At 46.6% G+C, this 18,897-nt stretch overlaps 7 protein-coding genes across 7 annotated transcripts; 2 read left to right on the top strand and 5 right to left on the bottom strand.

Annotated features, from left to right (window-relative positions):
• Position 1: 1 nt before the first annotated feature.
• Positions 2–2,174, bottom strand: V1513DRAFT_452720 (uncharacterized protein). The gene has a single exon (XM_066899156.1). The coding sequence runs from the start codon at positions 1,866–1,868 to the stop codon at positions 174–176; it is 1,695 nt and encodes a 564-aa protein (XP_066751090.1). The 5' UTR covers positions 1,869–2,174; the 3' UTR covers positions 2–173.
• A 2,868-nt stretch (positions 2,175–5,042) lies between these two features.
• Positions 5,043–7,905, top strand: V1513DRAFT_427692 (muts domain V-domain-containing protein; the record flags this gene model as incomplete). Its single annotated transcript, XM_066896233.1, has 2 exons — positions 5,043–6,602; positions 6,652–7,905. The coding sequence occupies 2 exons, from the start codon at positions 5,043–5,045 to the stop codon at positions 7,903–7,905; spliced, it is 2,814 nt and encodes a 937-aa protein (XP_066751089.1).
• Positions 7,906–8,019: 114 nt separating this feature from the next.
• Positions 8,020–8,745, top strand: V1513DRAFT_257721 (trimeric LpxA-like protein). The gene has a single exon (XM_066894500.1). The coding sequence runs from the start codon at positions 8,135–8,137 to the stop codon at positions 8,687–8,689; it is 555 nt and encodes a 184-aa protein (XP_066751088.1). The 5' UTR covers positions 8,020–8,134; the 3' UTR covers positions 8,690–8,745.
• A 57-nt stretch (positions 8,746–8,802) lies between these two features.
• On the bottom strand, positions 8,803–10,620 carry V1513DRAFT_427690 (uncharacterized protein; the record flags this gene model as incomplete). The annotated part of the gene is made up of 4 exons (XM_066896232.1): positions 8,803–9,612; positions 9,665–10,201; positions 10,259–10,435; positions 10,510–10,620. 4 exons carry the CDS (start codon positions 10,618–10,620, stop codon positions 8,803–8,805), a joined length of 1,635 nt encoding a protein of 544 aa, XP_066751087.1.
• Positions 10,621–10,908: 288 nt separating this feature from the next.
• On the bottom strand, positions 10,909–12,438 carry V1513DRAFT_257728 (uncharacterized protein). The gene has a single exon (XM_066894501.1). It carries the CDS (start codon positions 12,193–12,195, stop codon positions 11,176–11,178), a length of 1,020 nt encoding a protein of 339 aa, XP_066751086.1. The 5' UTR covers positions 12,196–12,438; the 3' UTR covers positions 10,909–11,175.
• Positions 12,439–14,418: 1,980 nt separating this feature from the next.
• On the bottom strand, positions 14,419–16,531 carry V1513DRAFT_452705 (uncharacterized protein). Its single transcript, XM_066899155.1, has 2 exons — positions 16,222–16,531; positions 14,419–16,163 (listed from the first exon to the last, which is right to left on the bottom strand). Exons 1-2 carry the CDS (start codon positions 16,268–16,270, stop codon positions 14,884–14,886), a joined length of 1,329 nt encoding a protein of 442 aa, XP_066751085.1. The 5' UTR covers positions 16,271–16,531; the 3' UTR covers positions 14,419–14,883.
• Positions 16,532–16,770: 239 nt separating this feature from the next.
• On the bottom strand, positions 16,771–18,555 carry V1513DRAFT_452704 (uncharacterized protein). Its single transcript, XM_066899154.1, has one exon. It carries the CDS (start codon positions 18,420–18,422, stop codon positions 16,833–16,835), a length of 1,590 nt encoding a protein of 529 aa, XP_066751084.1. The 5' UTR covers positions 18,423–18,555; the 3' UTR covers positions 16,771–16,832.
• Between the last annotated feature and the right edge of the window lie 342 nt (positions 18,556–18,897).

The following is an 18,897-nucleotide window of genomic DNA, read 5'->3' as shown; positions in this document are numbered from 1 at the left end:
TCGCACCGTTTGTGAACTGCGAATATGAATAACGAATATTGCTAAAATCTGCGAATATTCGTATTCGCAACAGTCCTAAGGTATGCATACATGACTGGCTTAAGCCGTCGACAGATACGGCGAGCCTTAAAAAAAGTATACTAAAAAAATCAATAACTACTATTAACCATGTTTCATTTGTATACCAAATCCAGTCTCACAGGCGGCAGCTCCACATTCTTAGTGCCAGCATGATAGAAAACCTGGCCACTGTTCTCCACAATATGTCCCTTATGTCCCCAATACAGATTCGAGCTCCAATCCCACTCGTCGACGATATCCACCAATGTCTGTAAATGTCCATATGTGGCCGGCAATTTACCCTTTGGTCGTCTAAGACTGAGATATGTTGTCGCGATTGTCAGGATAAGCCAGAACGACGTCAGGTAGAGAAGCTGAGGCGCGTTCATGCGGAGAGTAGTGTAGTTGAAATAGACTGCGAGACCGTAGATCCAATGCAGAGATATTTTGAGCACGAGGAGCACAAAGCAGCCGAGATTGGTCAATGGAGCTAGCAGTGAGTTGCAGTCTTGAGCGCATCCGTCCTCAGTGGTCGCTTTTCTCCAAATGTCTTCGTCACGGCAAAGAAGAACCTGCGATTCGGCAAAATGTGTACCCATAGTAATGAATATTTGTACACAGGCAGCGAGCATTATCGAGATTAGAACGGAAGAGTTCTTGGTCTCTAGAGTTGTCATTGGTAAAATCGATGAATCTGTCGAATTGAACGATTTTATAGTAAGACTAGGCGTATTTTCGTCCGGAAAGAAGCTCCAGTTGTACGATTTCGATGTACCATTATTCTCATTCTTCTTTATCACGACTGTAATAATGATAAACCAGGCCAACAGTCCAACAAATATGATATAGGAAATAAATATGGAGCACACCGCTTGTGCACGGGTGAAAATAGCCGATATTTGTCGCCATTTTGGTGTCATTGGAAGTTCGCCAGTTGGATTCCGTTTCGATTCGTAAACAGATGCCATGCAGCGACCGTACCTGTTCTGCAGTAATGTACGGTCCATGTCATGCTTGTCTCTGGTTGATGCAATAAATGCTGCTACTAATGGCGAGGAATTCCAAGACGGTATGCGGGTGACGGCGAGACACCAGATACAAATACCACACTGCACAAGGATTGCAATTCCCAGAATTATGGGAGCAGATTTGGTGAATTCTGGATATGTATTTGTGGCAGTGCTCCGATAAATAACCAACATCGGGGTCGTCGCGTACGAAATTGCCAGGGCGATCATATATATGGCATTAAACAACCAGCCATTCGGCCTTGACCGTCTCGAATGCGAAATAAGTCGCAGATTTGAGTTAAAAGCCAGATTTTGTTCCTTAAATAATGCCCATTTCAAACATGTACTGTGAATGAATCCAAGTGATTCGGTGAAGACGGCCACCAGGACCGTAAATAGCAACGATACTACATCCCGCGCCTTCCCGTCGAAACTCAGAGTTTGGCCCACTTGACTTTGAACTTTACTTATGACAAGTTTCACTGGTTCATTGATTTTGTCGGACAAGGCGCCAATGAAAAAGAGCGTCGCTCCAAATGAAATGCTGCCGAGCAACATGATGTAGGCGACCACCATTGTAAATCGCGAACGAGGATATAGAGTTGAAGAAATTGGAACTTTCTCGACATGTCCGATGTCACCACCAGTGGAATCATGTAACTGTTCGTAATCACCTTGCCGTTTTGTAGGTGGAGACGACTGTTCTTGGGGTACCGGCTGATGGGACGCTGAGGGTTGAGGCGACGATGCGGCTTGTGCCTTTTGTCGGTCGAGAACGGGATCATAGGTCGACGACATTGCACCTATCTCGGAAATTGGTCAGATTACACGGAGAGAGATATGGAATTTCAAAAAGAGCTATCGCAGTAGAGCAGCAGAATCTGCAGGGTGAGGTGTGTCAAGCCAGATGCCGGCACCGTGGCCGCGCTGCAGCACTATTGCAACACTCTCTGTTCTGTGCTACGGCGCAAGGTACAAACTTTCCGAGAGACAAGTTCAGTATATGCTCCGTATGGAAACGGCAAAATTTGAGTCAAAACATGAGGCACTCATACAAAGTAGACACGAAATTCATGAGAATATTCATTGAAAACGAAAATCGCCAGAAACTTCGTAAAAAAAGCATCTGGAGATGGTAGCACTTTGGTAGTCTGGGAGTCGACTGATCCAACGCCGGAACACCCCTTACCCGATGCCTAGCGCCAGAGCCAGTCTTACCTATTTCTTTCCTATAATAATTTCTGCTTAAGCTACAACATAGATTACTAATGTATGGCTGTAAATTCGACGAGTCGTTTGGCACTTCTTCTGCAGCCGTCGTTCGTTGATCGTCTTCTATATACGCAGGCTTTCCGCAAGATTCGGCCAACCCAGGATGCCTGTTGCTCCGCCAGATCAGGCACTAAGAGAAAGGCTGGAACGGTGATGCCGCAAAATATGGGGCATCACTCGTCCCACTCACAACAATTAGTCATCCGCTCCAGTTTCTACGTAGGCTGCAACAAATATATGATCCCATTATTAGATGATTTTCATAAAGTTTAGTGATTATCTCTCCGAATAAACTGAGTCGTAGAAACTACGTTTCGGGGAGTTAAAAGCGATAGAAAAGGGAAGACGAGCTTGTCGAGTTTAACCATTCAGCGTCATTTCCACAAGCCTGGCGAGGGCCTGTGGATGACGTCATTTGCTGCCTCAGTAATAATACCTTAACAGACTTTTAGACAACTTCATCCATCTGACAAAATGCTCGTAGTAACGTCTTATTAGCTTACTAGTTAAGTAATTTCTGAAAATTCTCTGATCCGTGGAATGTGTTTGCAAAATTTATTGTTTGTCCCATCAAATATTGCACAAATAACCGTTACAGGCACTACTCAATTTCCCCGCTGCACATAGTTCAATCAAGGGATCCATCACTTTACGTTTTGCGTCCGCCGAATTGCTTATCGATCTGACCAGAGATGGCCCCAGTAATCTTCTCATCAGCATTCTTCTCAGCTTGAGACTCGCGCTTTTGGTCCAATCCGACTTTTCCCTCGACGAGATCAATTCCAGGGCGAACATGCTTAGATGATCCACTCTGAGTCGACGAATCTTGTGTCTGCGACTGTCCGGTCTGCGAAGCTCCTTGCTGCTGGTTGCTGCCAGCGACTTTCTTGACGAATTCCTCCATCGTGTCTTGCCTGGATGAAGATCTCGAGAATAATTGTGTTGTAAGTTCTATGGTGCAGTCTAACTGCTGTGGGCTGTGATTGTCGTTCGAACAAGGAGTGTGTGAAGACGAACGGATGAGGATTCGCGATGTCGTCTGATATTTAAGTCCACATTAACTTAATTTAAGGACATAATAATTCTGTTTTACTCTGCAATCGAATCACATGCATTTCTGGCCTGGCGACCTAGCTTGTATCGCGTGCAGAATTCTGACTGGGCTTACAGGAAACGATCTACGTCCTCGGGAGGCAGCCGTCCCAGCAATTTACGAATTAATGAAACTCAAGTAAAGCTTCAATTGTGTGATTCCTCATTAACCAACTGTGATACGAAGATTTCGAGCCAGATTGTGTGATTGGCTGGATCGCTCGCCATGATCTTTTCTTCCAATTACCCGCAAAACCGCTCACCGCAGTTTGTCGCTTTCGAGTCGGAAAGTTTGAAGCATTATTACCGCATCTCATTGGGTTAGGGTTGTGTGGGGTAAATTTGCAGACACAACCACCGTTGCTGCATATTGACGCATTGCTATGAGACTGGTCCTTCTACTGGCTCTTTCCTTTTGTGACATGCGTTGTCGTATGTGCTCTAGCATCGGCATCGAATAGCCAAATTAACGCTGGAAGAGTAGTAAGCGGACGATATTTTATTATGCACGGTAACTGGTAAAATTTCAGCATCGCACCAGACCAGACTCTTCGTTATCAATTACTTCCATGGGCATTGTGTTTGTCTTCCCCTAGAGATTGATTACCTCCGAAGAGTAGACAGCTGCTTTCAGATGCCTCATCAGAAGCTATTCACTTCCTTGTCAATCACGAGGCATCTCACAAGAGGACAACCTTAGAAGAGGAATGATTTTGTGACACAACAATCTTTTGCTGCTTGATACTTGATCACATTTGCGACTAGTCTTTTCTTGGATTGCCAAGGAAACGGCTTCTGGCGAGGTCAAATTTGTGTCGACAACAAAGAAGGCACCGTCATTCAAAAATGGCCCCAGTGAGCGGACCAACACCTCTATAACCAGTTGGCCCATCAAGGTTTACGCCACTAATACTGATTCGACCTAGACGTGTGTCATGAGACTAAAATGAACATCTTTGTTGACAATACTGATACATCGATTGCGTCCAATAAGATATAGCTGTCGTTCAGGTGCGGCCCAGGCTTATCTAGACTTATGTAAGTTGGTGAATGCTTCCATGTTGATCAACAGCGCTGAAAGTGAGTAATCATTTTCTTGAACATCTCTGGCGACAGTCTGTCGTGGCGGAGCATGATGTAAGGTGAGGACAAATTGAAGCACCAGAACGTGAAGGATATCTTGCTTCCAAGCGTATAATTACGATCTCAGAGAGTCAACATGGCGCATACCAGAACTGGTCGGCCGTACTGGGGGCTACTGACAACCATCTGGAATGAGCAAAGTGGTTATGGAATACTGTTGCAGTCATAACTGCTTTCGGGCTCGCTCTGATAAAAGGTTATTTTGTAATAACCTGTTAGTGCCATACAGAGTGGAACATTAGAAAGAGCCCAGAATATATTTTTGTACAGGGTAAAATTAGACGTAAGGCAAACTCTCCCCCTATGTTTTCTTCGACAGCCTAACAATTATGTTACCACTATTCTGGGGTAGCCCTAACCACGATTTTTCGACGCGTTCAGTAAATGACGCGTTGAAAGCTCAGCTCCACACGCATCTGCTCTCCATCACTTCCCCTGCGCATCGCAATACGACCCAGATTCACAATGGCGCCGAATCCAGAGCTCACTTTTTCAGATCGAAACGATGAAGTTGGATTCATCAACTTTTTCAATTCTCTTGATGCTCCGCTCTCGCCTCAAGACTTGACAATCCTGCGCGTGTTCCATCGCGGTGACTACTACACCTGCCACGGTCCTGAAGCGTTATATGTCGCGGACAATGTCTATCGCACGCGTACGGTACTCAAATATCTTGGAACGAGCAACGCCGAGAAGTTGCCCAGCTGCACGCTGTCATCCCTTGTCTTCGCCAATTTCCTTCGCGAAGCCCTCTTCAACCGCGGCTTGAAAGTCGACATCTTTGCAAGCTCCGGTCGCAACAACTGGTCTTTGGCAAAGCAGGCTTCGCCGGGAAATTTACAAGCTGTCGAAGATCTCATCACGAGTCCCGAGACAAGTCCGATTGTGATGGCCGTCCGCGTTAGTTCCAAGGCCGAGCAGAAGGTCGTGGGCGTGTGTTTCGCCGACGCGTCGGCCAGGGAATTGGGCGTCTCGGAGTTTGTTGATAATGAACTTTTTTCGAATTTTGAGTCGCTCGTTATTCAGCTTGGTGTAAAGGAATGCTTGTTGCACCAAAACGAGGGTGAAAAGGATCTCGATCTGAAGAAGATCCGGGGTATTGCTGATCGATGCGGAATAGTAATTACGGACAGGAAATCCTCGGATTTCGCAAGCAGGGATATTGAACAGGATTTGTCCCGGCTATTATCAGTAGAAATGTCCGCGTCGATGTTGCCTCAGACTGGCCTCAAGACCGCCATGGCGGCGGCGGCGTGCCTGATCAAGTACCTTGGATTAATGGGTGACTCGACGAACTTTGGACAGTACCAACTATACCAGCATGACCTTTCCCAGTACATGAAACTCGACTCGTCCGCCGTCCGCGCACTCAATTTGATGCCTGGACCGCGCGATGGTGCCAAGAATATGAGCGTTTTCGGTCTGTTGAATCGGTGCAAGACCAGCGCCGGAACACGCCTTCTTGCGCAGTGGTTGAAGCAACCATTGATGGACGTGGATGAAATAGTGGAACGACACGCGCTGGTTGAGGCCTTTGTTGATGACATCGCACTGCGGCAGGCAATGCAGGAAGACCATTTGCGTGCGATTCCCGATTTGCACAGATTGTCAAAGAAATTCCAGCGCGGTGTCGCTGGCTTGGAGGACGTCGTTAGAGTTTACCAGACTATTATTCGCCTCCCCGATTTGATCGCAACACTCGAAGCTGTCGCCGAAGAAGAACGGTTGAAAATCTTGGATAAGGTGTATACCTCAAAGCTTACAGACTACAGTAATGGGTTGCAGAAATTGGTGGAACTTGTCGAGACAACTGTTGATCTCGATGCGCTGGAGAACCATGAATTCACTATCAAGCCTGAATTTGACAATGCACTTCAGGAGGTGCATAATAAGCTCGAACAGCTACGTACTGATATTCAAGAGGAACACATTCGTGTAGGGGATGATTTGAATATGGAACCGGAGAAAAAGCTAAAGTTGGAGCAACACACTGGTTACGGGTGGTGCCTGAGGTTGACCCGAGTTGTGAGTTTATCTTTCTTTTCTTTGTGAAATGCGTCACTAATGTAGCTAGGACGCGTCATGTCTACGTGGTCGTCGCGGATATACTGAACTCGGGACGCTGAAAGCCGGCATTTATTTCACCACTGCAAAGCTTCGGGACCTCAGCAACGAGTTTACTGATCTATCGTCTTCATATCACAAGATGCAAAGTGGGCTGGTCCGTGAGGTCGTTATTGTAGCCGCCACTTACTGTAATCTTCTCGAGAAGTTAGCCGTCATCCTCGCTCATCTGGACGTTATTGTCAGCTTCGCTCATGTGTCTAGCACAGCTCCGACACCTTATGTGCGTCCGCAAATGCATCCGCGTGGTAAAGGCAATACAATTCTAAAAGCTGCGCGTCACCCATGTATGGAGGCACAAGATGACATGACCTTTATTCCCAACGACGTCTCACTTGTTCGCGGGGCATCTGAATTTGTCATCATAACCGGTCCTAACATGGGCGGTAAATCGACATACATCCGTCAAATTGGCGTCATTGCACTTCTCGCACAAGCAGGCTGCTTCGTCCCATGCGACGAAGCCGAACTGTGCATATTCGATTGCATCCTCGCGCGAGTTGGTGCCGGCGATTCCCAACTCAAAGGCGTTTCAACGTTCATGGCTGAGATGCTCGAAACATCATCAATTCTCAAATCTGCAAGTTCCGAGAGCTTGATTATTATCGACGAGCTGGGTCGCGGTACGTCTACATATGACGGGTTTGGTCTGGCATGGGCGATCTCGCAACATATTGTCAAGGAGATTAAATGCTTTGGGCTTTTTGCCACCCATTTTCATGAACTTACAGGACTATCTGAACGGTACCCTCAGGTCCAAAATTTGCATGTTGTTGCACATGTGGAAACTGTACGAGCTGCGCATGAGGCACATCAGCATAGACGAGAACTTAATGGGAAGGAAATCACGTTGCTATATAAAGTTGAGGAAGGTGTAAGTGATCAGTCGTTCGGCATTCATGTTGCAGAGCTAGTCAGATTCCCTGAGAAGGTTGTCAATATGGCTAAGCGCAAGGCCAGCGAGTTGGAGGATATGGCGGGTAAAGAGGGTATGGGACTTGTCACGAAATGCAGCAAGATTGAAATATCTCAGGGCTCTGAGATTTTGCGATCTGTGCTGAAGGAATGGAGGGGGCGCCTGAAGGAGTTAGAGACAACAGATAAGGACGAAATGATCCGGCAGTTTAACGACCTGGTGTCGTCGGATGAGTGGAGGGAGAAGTTCACAAGCAGTCCGTTTATTCAGGAGGTTTTGGCCTTGTAGATCTAATACTCTGGCTTGTATATTAGGTGTGCGTTGTTCTGTACGATATATTTAGACTGTGTTAAATAAATTTGCAGGTATTGATGATGACCTATGGAGCTGGAATTTGAGCTGCTGCATCGCCCAAGCCCGTTGTTGGGCGCCGTGGGAGCAACGCTGAGTAGCTCGTGCTTTCAGCAAAGTTAGCCAAAACCACATATTCTCTAGTCAGCAACTCACAAAACATCCTATGATAGATGCGAAACCAACATCATTTATCTCCGAGCACGTTGTCCTTGATGCAACACAAAATATAATTCTCAAGGTCGGCGACCACTCGATCGTGCATCCTCGAGTGCGAATTGGCACGCAACCAACTTCGCGCAGCAATGACAGCGAGAAACCATCATTGGTAGAAATCGGCGACTATACTATCATTTCAGACAGATGCAGTATCGAAGTAGCACAGATCTCGCCAGTGGTTATTGGCAACTACACGTATATTGATCCTGGTGCGCGAGTTGAAGCTGGAGTTACGGTTGGGGATTTCTGCATTCTCGGAGCCGGGTGCGTAATAGGTCGCAAGTCACGAATTGGCAACAGTTGCAGGATCGCTGCGGGAGCAAAGATCGGCACTAGTACTATTATCCCGCCTAGATCCGTAGTTGTGGGAGACGCAGGGGAAATTCAGGATGCGGGAGAAGATATGAGTGATGAGCAGCAGAAACGCGAAATGAAGATGCACGTAGACTTTCTGATGAGAGTCATGCCATTGTACAACAAGCCCCGCCAAGATCGGAAATGAAGCTCAAGAAATAGTAACTATGCATTGAGAATTACATGTCATATAAAATGCAGTACTACACTAGAAATACAGAAAATCACTAATATTACAAGAAAATCATACAAGCCATCCATCTACTTCCTTTTTCTTCCCGCCCCGCCTCTCTTTCTGCCACCTCTTGCGCCTCCGTCACTAATTGCTCCCTTTCCCTTTTTATCCGGCGTCCGAGGACTAGACTGTCTTGCTAGCTCACTGGCACGGCGCTTAAGGTTAACTTTTTTACCGCTACCGTTCGACTGCGTTTGAGACGGGCCTGGTTGTGAAGTGACAACCTTTGGTTTCTTAGCTACGACAGCAGCAGGTGCAGGTGCGGTCACACGAGGTCTCCAAGAGAACTTGACCTGTGGTGGATTCTTCGATCGTAAGGTCGGCAACTTCAACATCTCCCGCGTCACCTCCAATACGTTATTGCACTGCCATCTTGTCTTCTCAAGCTTGATAGCCTGCTCAGTCTCAGGCTTAAATTGTGAAAGTTGTTTCCTTAAGTTTGGTAACGCCAGTTGAGCCTCAAAACATATTGCTCGTAAAGCCGGCGTCAAATCCGGAGAAGAATCTGTCGAAATGGGATATGAAGGAGAGCGCCGGATGGCAATGTAAATCGCCATAATGGCCGGTTCCAATACCGCCCAGTTGCATTCGAATGTTTCTGGATCTGTCGCTGATTTCTTATTGTTCTCAAGATCGCGGGCGAGTGTGATTATCAGGTCTTTGAGTTTGGGAATGAAAATGCCGATTTCGGTACTGACAGGAACTGATGCACAACCTTCGACGCTGAGACGTAGGATATGAATTTGGCCCTTGGAATCTGAGATGCTTCTATTTAAAATTGCTGGAACACCAGTCGTGGCGAGATACTTGATGAGAGAATTGGACGAGGCATGCCGCTAAAGCAAAGTTAGATTAGCAGATCCTGCCGCAAAATCATCTCTGACTTACACTTAAAATATTGACAACCCATTTTGGTAAAAACGCAATGTATTCCTGCGAACTCTCGTTTAAGTCGACGAGCACACTGGCGTCAGGAGCTTTCGCAACTAGCCCATCCAACAGGTCGGTCAGCAACTGCTTGCTGACCTCATCGTCGCCTCCTTTCATTGACTTCAGTGCGAGTAGTGTTGGCAAAATACGTCCAAGAAGCTTTATTTCGCTAACATTCTTCACCGCCGTAATTCCACCAGCAGCAAACTCTGGTGCTGAGCCAAGGACCACCTTTCCGGTAGATGTGATCCACGATATAGCGACCTCTTGCAGTACTGGTTCACTAGTTGACGACGCCAGGCCCCACAATTGCCGTGACGCGACGGCTGGTAACTGTGAGGCAGCTTTTTCAAGACTACTTCTGACTATCTGTAGCTCGACGGGAACTTGTGATTGGAGCAGTTGTATTAGAATGTCAATAATCAATTCTTTGTCGCCGTCAGACTGGCTGCGGACTGCGATGTCGGGAAGGCGTTTTATTGTTCCCATCCGAAGCTTAATGATGTTGTCAGTAAGGATTTGGAAAGCAGAAATGATACGAGAACAAGTTACCTTGGTGTCTTCATCCTCGCAGAAATCAATCATACTCTCCACGGCGCGTGAAGATAGATCATGTCGGTCGGCAAACGTTCCGAATAAATCAGGAATAAAAGAATTTGCAAGCGTGCGAGCCTTTTTGTCTGCATTCGGAGCCGAAAATTTTAATATCCGAGAATAAGCAGCTGCAGCCTAAATTACCATGTTAATCGCTCTAGTTATTCTAACTGTAAAAAGTAAGATTGGCGATAACATCGAAATCGTACATCATCTGCGGTACCACCGGTTAACCCACGGGCAACCTCATAATAGTAGTAGATCAGCTGCACATCGTCGCCTTCTGGAGCGGCCAAACCATTTCCTGCATCGGTCGACATATTATCTTGCTGGATTGGCGTAAAGCGTATTTACTGATGTGCTAATCGTGGAAAGAGAGACCAGATGTGAGCGAGTTGGCGGACGCACGCGATCCAATGGTTCAAGTGAACTATCGTTTCGTCGGATCAGACAACACGGTTTCAGCAATGAATCTGCCCGTACGTCAGTGGGACTGCACGAAATTTCCCTAGAATGAGAAGAGTCGGCTGCGACGGGGTGTGTCGTAGATACTTTTGACAGTGGAAGGAAGCAAGCAGTTAATAAACTTTCGAGAGTACGGACGTGAAAGTGGCACAATAACATCACCCTCTATAGCACGTGACGCTATAATCAATTAACTCTAACATTGGTGACTGCTAGCAGGATATAACTCTATAGATTATGTATTAACAAAATGCAAATGCGGAACCTATTAAATAAGCCAACCAAAGAGATGTAAATATATACAGAGAAATGGAATATGGAGCCATGCAGACAACGCCTCCCAACGATTAGATAGCCAATTTTATACCCAAAGTCTATAAACAAATGAAAATGATGTAAGATAAGATGCACTAAGCGAGCACTCCAGTAGACCGCTGTGGTCTCAACAACTTTGCAATTAAGCCAGATGCTTTGCCCTTCATTATCCGCTTAAATTGTGGCTGGTGACGCTGAATGACGGTTTGGGAAGGCAGGTCATCGATAGTGCACATGTAGAGTTCCTCTTCGTCAAGCTCTACTGGCGACGGAAGACACATAAGCGATGATGCCGGGATCGAGAGGGATGATGCAATTGATGATGAAGACGATGAGTTCGAGAGTGTGGGCATGCGAGAGTGCGGCGGAAGGTACATTGGGGAGAGAGGAGGCGTAGCATAGTATGGCTGCGAGAGTGGGGAATGCGCAGGCTGCGACAGGAACTGATGACCATGATGTGGCAGGTTGTGATAGAGGTGTTCGCGCTGCTTCTGCTCCTCGTGCTGCTTACGAGCGTAGTACTCGCGTTCGCGCATGGCCTGCTCTCGTCGGCGGACTTCGGCCTTGATGGGACCGATGAACGGCGCAAAGTGGACTAGGAGGTCGTCATTGGTAATGCGCAGATCCCAGTCGAGAAGATAGAGCAACTGCTTCTCCATAAGATTGACTTCCTCCAGAGCGAAGAGTCCAGTCGTGTACTTTGCCCAGTGTTTGTTCTTTGGCGAGGAGTCGTTGAGATTTTTGGCAGCCAGGATGAGAGCGGCAAGAAAGACCCTGTGGCAGGTGCAGGCTAGGCCGCGGGCCATAGAAGGAAGACGAGCGCGAAGGCGCGAGAGGTAAACGAGCGTGGACATGAGAGTCGGAGTCTGGACATTAGACCGCGTGACGAGCGTCGCGATGAAGGTCGTAAGAGACGGCAAACGAGAGGGAGTAGAGCATGGCTCCTCCGAGGAAGTTGGCGACGCAGGAGGAGAGTAGGGATAACCAGTCGCGGTAGAAGAGTCTGGATCGCAACGGATTACGGTCTGAGTGGTTGACACGAGGTACGCAACCATCTGCGGTGACACGGGGGAGGACACGAAGATGTCGAGCGCGGCACGGTCGATGTCCAGCATGGCGACGATTGACTTTACTGTGGGAGATATTAGGGAGGGGAAAAGAGGGCGGCAGTGGCTTAAGTATGCCTGGAGGCATTGAGAGCCATGATCAAGGCAAGCGATGGACTAATCGAGGGTGAGAAGCAGTTCCGACACAGGGGGGAGGGGCGACAAGGGGGAGGCAGGAGGAGTGCCCTGGGCACTCGCCCGCAAAAGGTAAGGAGGCAGGCCTTCTCGACATTGTTGCCCAGCCACAGATCCACCGCAATGCTGGTCCTGAGCCGCACGCTTTCGGCAGCCTCACTCGCCTGCATATATCGGGCAATTGAGGCTGTGCTCCAGCCACATTTGCCAATTATAAGTCCCAATTAGGCTAGCGTCAACTAACTCCCCCTACATTAAGACTATGCAAATGGCTATTCAAGCTATGCCTTATCAGGATTAGCTCCATGTAGAATGCCCGACCCCTGGCTTAATTAGTTAATAAAGTATGGCTGGGATTTTCTTAGGCTAGCAATGCTCCAGCCTCCCGGGTTTAGTGTCCCTTCTAGTATGGAGGAGCCCTGCTGTTCAGCAAATCCCAGCCATTCCAGCATACAAAACAAGCTTCTTTTTGCGGAGAGTAATATTTTGCGTCTGTGGTGACTGTACTTGGTGCATGATACGGCGGCTGCAGAATATCGGCTAACTATTGTATTGTATTATTCATAACATAATAGGGAGTGTGGCTGGCACTGTGACTGACTGACTGACTGTGTGCCGTAATAACTTGACATCGATCAGCAAGGGTCCCCCTACTCACAGTCAAAACTTCTCTCTAGTCTCCTCCACTAACTGCGACAGACACTCAGTAACTCGTCGTGACACTATCAATACTAAATATTGCTTAGCATTGTCTCATTACCTAAAATAATTCTTCCCTCAGGATGTACAATATATTACGGCGTAAGCAATCCATAGAATAGAGAAATCAGCCAGGCCACCTGTTTCTCAACTGAAATGGCCATTGGATTACAGCATGCTACTGCCAGGAGAAGCACAAGCTTCATTCCTCACGCACGCGACGCGTTCATGTTCTTTAGTCCCCATTCCAATGTGTTCTCCTAATTAAGCTTCGGCACCTTGCATTCATTAATTGACACTTATCCCAACTCTGCCAGCCATTATTTTTCGCTTTAATTATAGCCAAGTTAGGTAATGCTCCTCTCTACTATACGCCAGAGCGGACTCTGCCCTAATGAATTGTATATGCATTATCCGTAAGATATGATCTTGTCTAGTAATTTGTCGCTCATTGGAGTATAAATTTAATTCTTGCTCGCATGCATTACTTCATAATGAGATTGTTCCTCGCTCGCTCGACAGGTGGCTTGCGACGGGTCAGTTTCGTCCTGTCTCTCTCATGCAAGGTTTTAATCCACGAATTCCGCATGTCTTGTCAATCAACGTATCATCCAGACTACCGGCTCGATCGTTTGTACTTCTATTTTTTCCTTTCACGGAGCCCTGCGCGAATCCAGGGGCCCATGTCAAATAACATTGCGCCGCACAAGCGCCCCTTGCATCAACTCGTCTCCAAAGCTTTACCCAGTCAGAGTCGGTGACAGGACTTTCTGTTAGTGGCTCACTTCACGAACCGGTGCGTCACAAAAGCTGACGGCGGACAGTTGATGTGATAGACTGATGCGTTTATATGCTGGTAGTATGCCCGTCTGCATTATCGCCCTGTCTACTCAACTCGCAAGTTATTGCTGTCGGAGAGCAAACTCCACCGCTAAACCTGCCAACAGCAAATCACCAAGTTTGAGACAATGGCATCTTAGACATCTTACTTTCGTGGAATTTAACTGCAACAACAAACATCGACAAGCAGATTTTTAATGACGCCACCAGCCACAGTAGGTGCGGCTCAGTTCCCCTGCACAAGTCCCAACGATGTGTGCGACTGGTGCATGGGCATCAATACCTCATGCGATAACTAGAGATTGCAACATGCAAAATATATTTCAGCACACAGACACCAACTCAACTGGAGACAAAAAACGACCTCATCGATAATTCCATCATGCACGATGCGAGAATCCCGCACGATAGAGACGACCAGAATGATTCAGGCTTGTGGCGACGTTCCAGCTTTGTGGCTTCAGCATTGTTTCTGTTGAATTTATCCTGGGCAGTCAGAAGGCAATGATATTTTTGCAATCTAAAATTTATCTTTTTCGATGGCAATTACATTAATTGGTTTGACTTGATAACGACCTACGGAAGACTTTGGCACTACACATTATAGCTGCCTGAATAACTATTCAACCTATTTAATACAAACAATACATGAAACCAACTAACATCATCAGCACTAATACAGAAACCAGAAGCAAAACTGACGCAAGAGGAACCAGCGCAACAAATGGAATAGCTGCCAGCTACAACACTCAAAACCATCAAAGTGACTCAAAAGAAAATAAAAGCCGCTATACGGCACCAAAGGCACAGTAAGAATTACACTAAAATAAACAATATCACATGAAGCTCGACCAATACAAACGACCTACGCCAACTGTGCTCGAATAGACAGAAAATAATGATTCAGATATCGTAACTTAGTAATAATTCATGCATCACGCCGTCTTGAGTAATTCAACCAAACAACTATTTATGAAACCAACAGGCAACTTAAGCCAACAACAAAATGCATAGCAAAATTGTTCATGCTTCGCCAGCAATCAATCCACTCCCGAGCGGAGTGCTCTTGACATCTGGCCCCTTTCGTGTAGGTGACGGAGGTAGAGTGACTGCCATATCTGGCAAGGAAAGTGTAGAAGAAGCCGTCGAAGCCGAAGATGTCGCGCTGTCTGTCGGTTGTATGAATGACATCCCTAAATCGTTCTGCTGCTGCTGCTGCTGCTGCTGCTGCAAATGCAGTTCATCCTGCGCAAAGCGAAACGACAGCCACGGCACTCTCATACAACGCGACACCAGTCGAGCCATCGTCTCCGATATCGGCAGATAATGTGCACTTCGGCTCGTTCCAGCTAGCGATTTAAGCAGCTTTACCAGCTCTTCATGTTTATAATGGGAATGACGAAGCTGTGAATGTGCGAGCAAGGGGTGAAGTACCCGCAAAAATGTGTGTCGGAGCGTCTCCGAATCATCGGGAAGATCGTGAAGTTCTCGAATGAATACATCTGTAAGAACGCGCAAATCATTGGTGTAAAAATATTCAAAGGTAGAATCTGTTGTAAAAAGCTGATACAGCATCTTCAGAATGAGAAGTTGCAGACACGGCTCTCGTTCACGATTGAGAAGAATGATGATATTCGTACCGAAAGTCTTGTAGGTTGGCCCTTTCCGCGCTAAAATCGACACAATCCGATTTTCTAGCTGCTCATAATATTTCTCAGAGGATGCAACATGGCTTGCTAAAAGCATGTACTGTTCATTCAGTACGAGGAGAATTCGAATAACGGAATAGCTGTAAGGATCATTGTCGTAGTCCTCATTGTGCTCGACAGCCTGAAACAAATACTCAACGAAATCATCTGAAACAGCCTCCATATCCGAGTATTGTAACCGCTGAACACGACACATCTCATAAAGCAATTCCAGAAAGATCTGATGTAATCGCGGGCCATCATCTCGTCGATGCCATAGAACGTCAATAACTAACCGGCAAGCTTGCTCCTCTTCCATCATTTCAAATGTCTCCACATGGGCCCGTCCGTCTAGTAGCAGTATGACTCCTAAAATAATCATCATCTGTAACGAACAAGTGTCCTTTACAAGCGTCGTAATAAGTTTCCGTCGTACGTGGCCTCGGTGCTTCACGAACACGGGACAGTCTAAGAACTTATAACAGCACCGCATGAGATCCTCATCTGCAACCAAGTACTCGTCCATATATAGTGCCGTGAACCGAAGAAACGATTTCACAGCCGACTCAATCAAACTGGACGAGTGTATTTGCCCTGATGTCATTTCATCCAACTCTATGTAAGTCAATTAGCCTCCATTGAGCACCGCATAACAGTCGGCAAAATAACTCACCGGCCCAGAACTGTTCTTTGTTCTCTAGCTGATAGTCGACGAAATCCATAATGTGCTAAATTCTACCGTACTCTGACACCAATTATGCTGCTATACATGTAAATGCAAATTGTAACCCGGAGGTTTGCTCTAAGGATGATAAACGAATAGAAAGATGTGTTGAAAAACACGCGCCTCTCACGAATTCGGTTCGGTTTCGAAGAGTCGTATTTTCTATGAGGCAATAGCGACTTGCATCATTTTAGCTCCCAGTGAGCTCTACACGGGTAATGTGGGAGTTCGGCCGGGAGGCTTTATGGCACACGAGAGGTGGGGAGGCAAAGAATAGAATTACACCGCCCGTTATTTACGGCCGATTGGCAGCGACGCTAAGCGGGTAGATGGGCCTCCCCCACTGCAAATTTACCCTAACCACTACAGCAAATTACCCTTGGTCGAGGCTAAACAGATCGTGTGATCGTGATCCGATCAAAGTGACTCAGGGTCCCGCAATTCTTGCTACCCTCTGATTGGCCATTGCATTTAATAGCGATTACTAGATCATGTTGCTATAAGGAATATGTCGACATTTATTATATAAGTTAGTAACACAAATAAAAATTATTTGGTGTTTATCTCAAAAAATTTGCCATCATCTGGTCCAAGCTCGGAGTATTCGTTTTGCATTTTGGCACAATCCCCCGCCTTCTTTTGTTCTTGTCCACTTCATTATTGATCGCGCCGAGTCGCTTTTCAGAAAGTCCTGATCGATCGTCACATGACAATACATATCCGTCTATAATAAAATAATTGGCGCCCTCATTCTCTTCCAAATTTTTGTACCGTCGGGCTGGTGAAGCAATCGAGATATCTAAGATGGACTTTTGATCTAATTCCGAGGTTTGACCATGAACGATTTTCGCAATTTTCATGCATTTCCAATGTAATGCTGCAGGATAATTGACAGGCCACGCGCGCAGAGACATCCATCCCCCACAAGGTCGTCCATCATCTTCACCAACAAGTTTTCCGCGTACGAGCTGTCCCTTCCTGAACGACACAGGCATAAGATCTTTGTGGCATTCGACATATCTCAGACGACCTTTCGCTCCCATAATCGCATTCATGCCTTCCTGGGTAACTCCTGGAAGTGCTCCATTGCCATCTCCACATGTAATGATAAGAGCACGGAGCCACTGCCACCGCCCATCAAGCTTCATGGCCGAAGCGTAGGTTTTAAGCATTCGATCGTCCAAAATCGGTGCATCATTCGCAGTGCCAACTCTCAATTGCCTCGTACGCACGCCGAACTTCAGACCAACTAGAGCCGGAATATGAAGTAGAGAGAGTAATCCGGCGCGCGTAACTGTGGCAGATGTAACGTCGTAGATATCAACATATACAAGCCAATTCATGCATCCGCCAATGTGATCGGCAAAATCATGAGGAAGTCTGTGAGTGAGTTTGAGCCTTCTCACTGCTTGATATCCTTTGTTGCGATTGGCTTGCTTAGAATTGTATTCTGACATCTCGCTCGGAAACCTTTCAACAAAGGTTTTATACACGCGGAGTGAATCTTTTCCCTGTCGAACGATTTCTTCCCAAATTAGTTGGCCAATTGGAAGAAAGTGTACTCGCAGCAAAACATTGGCTGTCAAGGATGTGCAATGATCCACTGCGATCCGCAAAGTAATTTCTCTAAGGGACCTTAATTTCCCACCGTTATCCGTTTTTGCGGACTGAGACAGCAGCGAATTATATTCTGTTGTGCAATACTTCTCCTGGCAAATGTCCATCCAGTGAAACTTCAGTGGCTTGTAACTCGTATCTACATGTAGCGCATCGCTGCTCTCAGAGAGTCGAATAGCCAGTGGATCCTTCTCTTTGAAGTATTGAGATTTCCTGTAGGGATTGGCTTTACTGCACCGCTGCTTGTTCGCTTCTCGATCGCTGACAGTTTCAGAGTCACGATAAGATGCAGTCCTAGGCCATCGACGCCTGGTAGATAAATCTGAATGTGTAATTGCATTTAACGTTCCAAAAACCGGATCGGTCATGATTGTTGTCTTGACGATGAGATTTCTCGATGAGACTACAGTATTTGTCGTAGCGGAATTGTGACGTGCTATCCCCGTTTCTGTATGTTGTGATCTGTGTTTCGAGTCAGAGTTGGCATGAAGACCCCGAGGATATCGTATGACAACCGGAGATTCCACCATCATCCTGCGACGCAGTTTACAATACTCAGCATTAGTCTCGCCTCACGAGTAAATGTCGAAGCTGGCAGAATCCATTGCGCATGTCGAAGGCTCGATTTTTAAGTCTCTCTCTCATGTGTGGAGGAGAATATGAGACTCCAAGCAGAGACGCGACGGCCTCGACGCGCAGCAATTTGTTTGTTTATAGCCCTAACCACTGTCTGCGACAGACAGAACGCAAATGATGCAGCATCTTATAGAAAGTTGTACCAGTCAATGCCATTCACGCATATATCTCGTTAATTGAATTACATATTGACAGATTGTTTCGTAGAAGATCAACGTAAATGGGCCCGAAGCAACGAACAGTAGTTGCCAGTGCGGATTAATACTGCTAATTGTTTCCCGCATACAGCCCAGTCAATGCAGTAAACTGCCATTGGCCAGTAAATCAATTACACTTATGATTAGTTTCAAAATCGAGCAGCAGCGGCGGAAA

This window comes from Lipomyces chichibuensis, assembly GCF_038497645.1.
Source record: "Lipomyces chichibuensis strain CBS 12929 unplaced genomic scaffold V1513scaffold_50, whole genome shotgun sequence".
Classification (NCBI taxonomy): domain Eukaryota; kingdom Fungi; phylum Ascomycota; class Lipomycetes; order Lipomycetales; family Lipomycetaceae; genus Lipomyces; species Lipomyces chichibuensis.
Note: the sequence above shows the minus strand (reverse complement) of the source record. Positions and strands in the feature narration are given on the sequence as shown.

Bases quoted from the DNA above. Each gene is read 5' to 3' on its own strand.
- V1513DRAFT_452720 (XM_066899156.1), bottom strand. From the start codon at position 1,868: ATGTCGTCGACCTATGATCCCGTTCTCGACCGACAAAAGGCACAAGCC.
- V1513DRAFT_257721 (XM_066894500.1), top strand. From the start codon at position 8,135: ATGATAGATGCGAAACCAACATCATTTATCTCCGAGCACGTTGTCCTT.
- V1513DRAFT_257728 (XM_066894501.1), bottom strand. From the start codon at position 12,195: ATGCTGGACATCGACCGTGCCGCGCTCGACATCTTCGTGTCCTCCCCC.
- V1513DRAFT_452705 (XM_066899155.1), bottom strand. From the start codon at position 16,270: ATGGATTTCGTCGACTATCAGCTAGAGAACAAAGAACAGTTCTGGGCC. The intron at 16,164-16,221 runs GTGAGTTATTTT...TGACTTACATAG, and splicing joins CAAAGAACAGTTCTGGGCCG to AGTTGGATGAAATGACATCA.
- V1513DRAFT_452704 (XM_066899154.1), bottom strand. From the start codon at position 18,422: ATGATGGTGGAATCTCCGGTTGTCATACGATATCCTCGGGGTCTTCAT.